The sequence below is a fragment of the Semicossyphus pulcher genome, unplaced genomic scaffold, assembly GCF_022749685.1.
Source record: "Semicossyphus pulcher isolate SPU_LCO1_2020_fin unplaced genomic scaffold, fSemPul1.0.p SCAF_5, whole genome shotgun sequence".
NCBI classification, from domain to species: Eukaryota; Metazoa; Chordata; class Actinopteri; order Labriformes; family Labridae; genus Semicossyphus; species Semicossyphus pulcher.
In genome coordinates, this window is record NW_027211726.1 from 23147743 (window position 1) to 23157315 (window position 9573).

Sequence of the window (9573 nt, forward strand, 5' to 3'; positions counted from 1 at the left end):
GACATCAGGGCGAATATAAGAAGTGTAGGCCGAGGAAGACCACCGCCCGAGTTGTTGCAGAGAGGATGATGAGATGCCTTGATTGGCAGCAGTAGTGGCAGCACCTATTCTAAAAGAATGCCCTGAATAATGCTGGGGGGATAAATTGATTTTGAGGAGCACTTGTTTTAGATGAGAATTAAACCAAGATTTTGAAAGAGGGGAGTTCCCAGGTGTTAGAAATAGAGGAGACTTGGTGTTAGTAGGGGGTCTGACTGAAAGGAATTTGATCATGGATTTAAAGGGGCAAAAGAGTGTTCCTGTGCGAGCCACAATGACTGAACAGGACCCATTACATTTAGTGTCCTTAAGATCTACACAATAGTGACTAGAATGAAAGGCTAAATCAGAGAAAGAAATATTCTTATTGGGATTGAAAGATTGAGAGGAAGTTGTAGTGAATTCACCAGCTCTGAGGAATGCATAAAAAGCCATGGAAAATACTGCCTCGAGCAGAGCGTCAACGTAAGGAGATAAGAACCCTTTTCTAAGTTCAGATAACATGCTGTGAAGAACGGACAAAGTAATAGGCCTCCTGCGGTCTGCAACAGGAGGGGAGACTTTAGCAATGCCCTTTAACAAAATTTTAATAGCAGGATTCGAAAATAGACTAGGAAAAGAGGGATCATAACATCTGATGTTAAACTGGATTCCTGCAAGTAATCCTCTAATATACTGAGGTTTAAAATGTCTAAGATCCATACAATAGCCTATGAAAGCACAAATGGTGTTAATGTGAACAGGTTTGAGAGGCATACATATTGAAACACAAAACAAGGCAAAAGTACTCCATGCAAAATCATATGTTTTTAAAGTGGAGGGGGCTAAACCTTTCCTCATATAATATTTGGATGACTCTAAATAGCTGATCATGGGGCCATGATTTAGAACAGAGTTAGCTGTTGGAGGGGCGGAACTTGAATAGGGACTGGGCTGGCTTCGGGGCAGATGCTCCGGAAGATCTGAAAGTTAAAGCGTGAGAGAGAGTCAGCAAGTTTATTGTAATGCCCGGGCACGTGACGGGCCGTGATTATGAAGTTGTGAGTTATGGACGACCATGTGATGCTTCGAAGGAATGGCATGATATCTTTAGAAGAGGAGCGCCCTCTGTTGATCATGCTGACGACAGCTTGATTATCACAAAGCACTGAGATACGTTTGCGTTTCCAATGCTGACCCCACACGTGACATGCAACTGCAACGGGGTAAATTTCGTACAGCGCTGAGGACTGATCGAAACCGGAGAAAGCGGGAGGCCAGTGATCAGCGAACCACTGGCCTTGAAAGAACCCCCCAAAACCCACGGATGGAGCGGCATCCGTGAAAAACTTCAAGGAGTCAGAAGAATGTACCAAGTCATCATAGAAGAAGGTTATGCCATTCCAGTGCTCGAGCAGCAGGGACCAAAAACTCAGGTCGGAGCAGCACCCTTCATCTAATGATATGACGTCATGTAAATTATGCACTGATGACGACATCTCTAGTAAACGAGATATGAAAGACCGCCCTTGAGGGATAACGCGCATGGCAAAGTTAAGATGCCCTAGAAGGGAAAGTAACTGCTGCTTTGTGATATACTCAGCTGCGCAGTACGATTTTGAAATATCACGAATGCGCTGCAGTTTTTCGGCTGGGAGCGACGCTTTCATTTCGATAGTATCCAGCGTGATACCAAGGAACTCTAGACGTGTGTCGGGACCTACAGTTTTCTCTTCTGAGAGAGGAACGCCAAGAACCTGGAAGCAATGTTTTAGTTTCCCTAAAGAGGAGCCTGAGCCATCGTGAGGAGGATCTATCAGGAGGAAGTCATCAAGCAGATGAAGAACGGAGGGAACCCTGAATTGGTTTAACAGGATCCAGCAAAGCGCCTCAGAAACAAGGTTGAATATGCACGGGCTACTTCTACACCCGAATGTCAGGCGCACGGCGAAGTAGTACTTTGAATCCCACCTGATGCCGAAAAGAGGCCATTGACACGGATGAATGGGGACAATTTTGAATGCGTCGGTGATATCTGCTTTGGAGAGCCACACGCCTTGCCCTGCTAACTTTATCAATTTGATGGCGTTATCGACTGATGCGTAGTGAAGAGAAAAAGGTTCAGGCGGAATAAGACTGTTAACGCTCGCAACGGGGCCGGAGCGCGGCGCGGACAGGTCGAAAATTAACCTTTTCTTCCCTGAATATTTCCTTGTAGCTACACCTATGGGGCTAGTGCGAAATACTGAAAAGGGAGAAGACTTGAATGGACCTATGACATACCCTTTATTAACCTCTTTCTCTAATAGTTGCGAGACTATTTCTGGCTCTTTCGCTGGACTTTTTGTTACGTACGTAACTGAGGGAGAAGCTAAAACTCAGACCCGAAAACCCTGAGAGAGCCCTGTAAGAAGGTGATCCACGAACACTGAATCAGGATGAGATGACAGTTCTGCTGCTAAAAATTTAACATTTATTGGTGTAGAAGGGTGAAAGTTCAGAATGTCTTTGAACAACGTCGGTTCTCTTGGCGTGCAAAATTCCGAGACGGAACGATGCGCCGTGGGTAGACGGACCGGGGATGTGCATCCCTGCAACTGCTGCAAACGTGAAGAAAATGGCAATTGGGAAATGAGCAGACATTTTCATTGAAATTGTTGCAGATCGGCGTGCTATTAAAGAGATGCACCTGACGGCCACGTTTGTCGGTGAGAGGTAGAGGCGTGGGTGGAGGTGGGGGCTTGAAGAGAGACTGCTGAAACGGCACTGAGGGGCACAGGGAGGCCGAATGACCTGATTGCCCACATGAGCTGCAGGTGATGATTTGATTTCCTCCGGCGAACATCACTAGGAGCTCGGTGTCCAGAATGGACCAGTCCAGGCGGATGTTATATTGTGAAATGTTCAGAGCGGCTTTTCTTGAGAAAGCTTTGTGGTACTGAAAGAATATGTTTTTTCCATACTTGAGATTGAGATCACTGATGAGAGACAAATAAGCATCGAGTTCTTGTCTTCTCTCGGGGAAAGCAGAGCATATAACATCACGGAATATGCCGAAAGCTGCTACGAACTGCTCGAAACTCAAATCATTATTAAGCCGGGGATCGGCGGACTTAAAGACGGCAGTTAAATTTTCGCCTGTGGCGACGCTATTAGCGCACTCTGGTGAAGGCAGGATAAGGCTGACTAGATTAATGTCTTTGCCATCTAAGATTTTAGACCTTAATCGGGGAGATATGTACGCTGATTGAGGCCTACCTAAAATAGGAGCTGGAACAGCCGTAGCGAGTGAATGTGCTGAAGCTTCAATCCGAGTGATAGTGGATGGCTGACTTGGCGTAGTGACATCCAGCATTGAAGTGCCCGAATTTGCAGAAGTTGTAGCAGAGGAAGAAGTGGCAGATGAAGCGTTCTCCAGAGCACGAAGGCGTGCGTCGATATTACCCATAGATTTATTCAGAGCCTGTAAGGTGGAGACTAAGAAACTATCAGAGGATGAGTGTCTTGGATTAGTCGGTTCTGCGTGAGAGGGGGACCGGCAAGAGACAATTCTCCTCTTGGGCTGAGGAGCTTGCGAGGGACCTGATTTCCTCGTTCTTTTCCGACCGCGAGTTGGTACAGGAGAGGAGATGATGGAAGCAGCCGGTTGCTCGGTGCGATATGAGCATTCTCCCTGTTCGTAATTTGATAATTCCGCCAACTCGCGGAGCTGGGAGAGAGAAATACCTGGTGCTGGAGTGATGCCACGACCATGAAGCTGAGACATAAGGAATCCTGCCTCGCCTTTTGATGGACTGTCACGAACTGCAAGGCGAGCGCTCCTGCGCAGGCTGTTCGGGGAGATGGAAGCTATCTCCGGCAACACATCGCCTCCTAGATCAGGATCCTCCGCGAGTTGATCGAGGTCAGAGTCGGACATTGGAGGAAAATGAAACAACGAGATGCAACAAAGGGTGAGTAGGAAATGTTCCATTCACAATAATCGTCTGAAACGATGAGCAGACTGCGGAAGGGAGAGGAGCAGATTTAAAGTTTGACAGCAGTAAGATGATTGGTTCACAGACGTCGTGTCTAACTCTGGTTGGTTAATGCTTAAATGGGAACGCCCATAATCAGCTGATCGCGAAACAGGAACAGAGGGGGGAAAGAGAGAGTGTAGTATGAATGAAGTTAATGATGAATGAATGAATGAGAACAGTCTTCCTGCTTGAACTTTCGCTAAGCTACATTAAAATGCCAAAATTCACCTGAGCGGCTTAAGCCAATTAATGGCTATAAATGTAAAGTCTGGTACTCATCTCGGGTACCTCTTGGGATAAAATGGAGAACGCTGGACATTTTGTTATCACCTAATGCCTGGCCCACACTAAAAGATTTTTCAAATCTTAACAGATGTTGAAAATGCGAGAGACCCCACACATGCTGATATATAATCATAGATTTAACATTGTTACTCCTATAGTGCGTGGAGAGCAACGATTGCAGTAAAACAGCACACCACACACTAACAGATTCATTCACGAAAAACCAGAGTCCGACTCTCACAACTGGAAATCTCGCAGTCGAACGAGACTTTAGAATAAACAAACATGGCGGACAACGGGCAGGAAGAATTGGTGATGATTGTTTCTGGATTTTTTACTGAAAATTCAGGAAGAAAAAAGAACAAACTGTGGATGAAGTGGTGGAGACGATGTGAACATGGGCTGTACATGTTACTTTATGCTCGCCATTTGCTTTTGTTGCCATGGCTGTGGATGTTGTGCTTCCTCCTTGCTCCCCCATTTGCTACCACACGCATGCTCAGTTGTCCTCAGGGTTCCCCCCACACAACAGGATAATGGAGCGTAAATATTAAACATGTTTAATATTCATCTGGCAGAACATCTGGCAAGATACAGTAATCTTTAGAACCGTTCAAAAATCAAGACTTTGTCGGAAGGGGGGAATCGGGCCCAAAAATGATCTTGTAGTGTGTACCCTGCTTAAGCAACAACATGTGTTTCCCCATGATGTAAAAATGGACTCAACATTTTGACTTAAAGTTCAATTTATGTCTTCAATTCCATGACATGATATTTCTTATGCGAAACTTGGCCAAAACAAAACCGATCTGGGTTGGTCCTTCGACAGTGAAACATGCTCTCACATTGCCGTTTAGCATGCACTTAGGGTTAGAAGGTCACAAGCTGTAATAAATATTATTTCCACAAAGTTGATATGTCAAACATGTAAGAAGACATCGCTTATCAACACATTGAGCACATATTGGGAAACATTTGCAGGGATTTGTCCTGAAAAATGTTTAGTATTTACTTATATTTTAGCTCTATTTTTGTTTTTCACCAACTCCTAACAAATATATGGCAGCCATTAGCTTGCTGGATGTACCGCTGTGTTAACAAGCTAATGCTAATTGTGTCTGCTGTGTGGTGCTGGGTAGGAAATGTAAAGTGGGTCTTTTGCCTGCCACTGTAAATGATAAATGTCACACCGCGGTGAGGTTTGTCTTGTCTTGGATTTTTGTCTCGTAACTTCCTGTTTTATTTTGAAACCTAACTCTCCTCTCGTTTCAGGTCACTTGCCCTTCCTCATGTGTCACCGGTCTGATTGTCTCCCCTGATCCCTGATTGTTTCCACCTGTTCCCCACTACCCTCATGTGCTTATAGTCTGCGTCTCCCCTTTGTCTTTTGCCAAAGTGTTTCGTCCTTGTCCGTGCACCCAAGCCCTTATCCACAGTCATAGTCGATTTTGCCAAGAGTTTTTTGCTACGCCACGTAAGTTGTTTTCTGTTTCCTCCTTTGAGAGTGATTTTTCGTTTGTTAAAGTTTTCTAGTTTAGCATCGATTTTGTGTTATTTTGTAAACTGTTTTCTTTCCTCCCTTTTGGAGCGATTTTGTGTTTAATAAGTATTAGATAGTTGTAGAGCCTCCTGTTTAGGTGAGCCTTTTTCTTTTGTCCCGTTGATCAGTAGTTTTGGTTTTCCTCCTTCGGGAGCGTTTTGGATTTTTAGTCTAGCTTTTGTTTTCCTCCTTCGGGAGCAATTTATGTTTTAGGATCTTCCCTGGTTCTAGTGTGTTTTTTGTCTCTCCTTTTTATTGGAGATTTTCCTTATTAGGAAGTTTATCTTCCGCGAGTTATCTTGCCAGGACTTAGTTATTTAGGGAGTTTTTCATAGCCCAATTGTTTGTCACTCTTCAAAGAGGATCTGAAATCAATAAAGTGTGCTTGTACGTGATATCCTCTGCATCTGAGTCCTCATTTTAGTCCAGGCCTGACAATAAAAGGCTGATGAAACTGCAGAGTTGAGATGGTTATTCTCACGAGTGACATCAATGTTCTGTAAAGAAAAAACAACAAATGTCAATCAGTGCAACTCTAAGGTTAAATCAACATAAACTGCTGCTGCTCTACATTTATGGATAGAAACTTTAGAGCGTGTTGCGCCTCTGGCCTTACTCCAATCAGTGATGTCACAGCAGGTGTTTTGCCTTTGACAGATAATGGAAAGCACCTGCTGTGACATCACTGATTGGGGTGTGGTGAAAAGCGCAACGAGCTTGAAAGTTTGATTCCAGCAATAGCGCTACAGCAGCAATCTCCTGCTCTGTGTGATTCTCTGTTGAATACCTTTAATGAAGATGTTGTTAATATACTGATCAAATACTTTCAACCTGTCCAGGATTAAAGTCAACACCTTTATTTAAACGCTATCACATTGAGATTGATTTTTACATATGTTTTTGTGCCTTTGTACTCAGGGTCTGTTTAGATAAAGGTTAACCAAGTAAAGCATAATGTCGCATCTGATTTTCAGCCAGCGGAAGGAAATTGTGTGGATGCCAGGCCGATGTTGGCATGGTAATCAATCAGATGGGTGTGAAAAATCATTGCGATACGTTATTATTAGAACAAAATAGCCAATTTGTCACTCCATTATGTGGGCTCACACACACACTTGTATTCACACTCACAGAGAGGTAGTCTTTTTCAAAGCTGCTTCTGTGCCACAGTGTACATGGTGTTTGCATAGCAGAAATGAGATCATTCATGAAGCCCCCGGGGTCACATTTCCTCAAGAGGAGGGAGAGAGGAGAACGTGGCTGAGAGGAACTGAAGCATTCTCGTACTCTGAGAGAGTGAGAGCGTTATGGGGTGTTTTTATCAGGCTGATGAGGGAGGAAGGAGGGTGAGTGCGTGTTTGGAGAGTAAAGCGTGAAAATAGATAAGAAGGGGGAGGGACGTGGCGTGCGAGACGAGCTGAGAGAGAGGGGAGGGGGGATGATGCCCTGTTGCATTTTTATCAGGCCTGTATTTGAGTCGCCATGGGGATGGACGCACAGTGTAGACACGCTTCAGCACGCAAGGACAACTTGTCACCTTATCATTCTGTCTCGCCCTTTCTTGCTCTTTCCCTCTAGCTTTCACGTCTCTTTATTCCCTCTTTTACCTCTTTCCTTTGATTCTCTAACCCTTCTGTGTCCATCTCTTCTGCTGCTGAAAATGCTGCTGGCCTGGAACCAATCATTCTCTACAACTAAAATAATTATTCAAATGAAAACATCCTTTTTAAAGTGTTGTTTTCCAGATCATATTGTGTATTTTACTAAATGTCAGGGCACATTCATTTTAAATTTTGCTCTTGGGCTGATGATGTGCACAGCACTTATGAGAGAAGTCATGTTAGATATGTCTCCATTCTTAAGCCACTTACACACGCAGGTTAGACTTAAATGCCCTGAATTAAGAATAATTTTGCTATTGAATCATCTATTGAAATCATCCTGTAAAAGCATGAGGTATTCTCTCAGACTCCTTCTCTGGCTTTGAAATTAAAAGTATAAGACTTAGGTGTAACATGATTGCCCCCTGGTGGTCATATTTAACAGCTTGCATATATAGGACATGGTTTTGATGTGTAGAATCCAGTTCTATTCTTGTGCCTTAAAGTGTGATTCATCGCAGCAGGTCAAGTATTTCCACTTGACCTGTCTAAGTTACAACTGCCCCATACGAGTCTGACCTCTGAAACGCAACACAAATTCTCACACTGAAGCTCAAGACTTACTTTTTCCTGCTCAGTTACACCTTCATCCTCCACTTCGGAAGTCCTCTCACACGTGAAGGTCTTCATCTCCATATTCACTTGACAGGAATCAGCTGCACTAGACTACCCCGGGGTTACAGAGCTACATTATGGAGGGAACTTTCTGATTAAAGTCCTCCTCTGTCTCGGGCTTTGAAGTCAGTAATGATATTCAGCAGACCTGGATGACACCGAATGAGAATTATAATGAAGGTGAGATTTGAGATTGGTTGGGGATTTGAAAGTGACTGACACTATATGACTGTGATCCAGGACAGAACATCTGCAGATAAAAAATGAGAAAGGGAAGAAATTCAAAATCTGTGTAGAATTAACAAACACATAATAATAATTATACATTTTATTTGTATAGCGCTTTTCATGGTACTCAAAGTCACTTTACACAATTAAAAACAACTAAAGAAACATAATAAGAACAGAGAAAGAAACACAATAAGAGGAACTATGAGGAAAAAAAAAATCAGCATCAGAGTTTAAAAGCAGTTCTAAAAAGGTGGGTCTTGATCAGAGATTTCAAAGAAGTGAGGTCAGTGCAGTCTCGGATGTGTTGGGGCAGAGAGTTCCAGAGGGAGGAAGCAGCTATGGAGAAAGCTCTGTCACCCCAGGTTCGGTGCTTGGTTCTGTGTGGCGGAGAGAGGAGGTTTGCATCAGAGGAGCGGAGGCTGCGGGAGGGAGCGTGGCGGTGGAGCAGTGTCTGTAAGATATGAAGGGGCCTGGTTATGGAGGGCTTTGTGGGTGAGAAGGAGGACTTTGAACTGGATGCGTTGAGGAACAGGGAGCCAGTGGAGTTTCTGGAGGACGGGGGTGATGTGTTCATGGGAGCGGGAGTGGGTGAGGAGGCGGGCAGCAGAGTTCTGAATGTATTGGAGCTTATTTAGGACTTGAGGAGGATGAACCATAAAGGATGCTGTTGCAGTAGTCAATTCTGGATGTGATGAAGGCATGGATCAGAGTTTCAGCAACAGGGAAAGAGAGTGATGAACAGAGACGAGCGATGTTTTTGAGGTGAAAGAAAGCAGTCCTGATGATTTGGTTGGCGTGTTGTTCAAAGCTGAGGTTATTGATGTGTGGTGATGGGGACAGATTGGAATTGTCTATGGTTAGGCAGAAGTCGTGGGTGGTTTTAGTGAGGGATTTGGGGCCGTTGATTTTTATGTCAGATTTATCACAGTTGAGTTGGAGGAAGTTTGCTTCCATCCATGTTTTTATTTCGGTGAGGCAGTTGGTCAGAGTGGAGCGAGTTGCTGTGGTGATGGATTTGGTAGAGATGTAAATCTGGACGTCGTCGGCATAGCAGTGAAAAACATCTTACCTTGAAAGACAGTGAGAACAAAAACATGATTAAAAGAAACAGAAGTTCTTGGACCATGAAATATAAGAACACCCAAAGGTACAAATATGAGAAAAAAGTCACATTAATGCACATGTAGGATGTTCTCTTCCACTC

At 44.0% G+C, this 9573-nt stretch overlaps 1 protein-coding gene across 1 annotated transcript; it reads right to left on the bottom strand.

Annotated features, from left to right (window-relative positions):
- Positions 1-923: 923 nt before the first annotated feature.
- LOC138609436 (uncharacterized) lies at positions 924-3937 on the bottom strand. Its single transcript, XM_069682080.1, has 2 exons — positions 3352-3937; positions 924-2263 (listed from the first exon to the last, which is right to left on the bottom strand). The coding sequence occupies exons 1-2, from the start codon at positions 3935-3937 to the stop codon at positions 924-926; spliced, it is 1926 nt and encodes a 641-aa protein (XP_069538181.1).
- Positions 3938-9573: the final 5636 nt, after the last annotated feature.

Coding starts and splice junctions, on each gene's coding strand:
- LOC138609436 (XM_069682080.1), bottom strand. CDS start 3,937: ATGTCCGACTCTGACCTCGATCAACTCGCGGAGGATCCTGATCTAGGA. Junction 2,264..3,351: donor GCTGGATGTCACTACGCCAA/GTCAGCCATCCA, acceptor CTCCCTTTTCAG/TATTTCGCACTAGCCCCATA.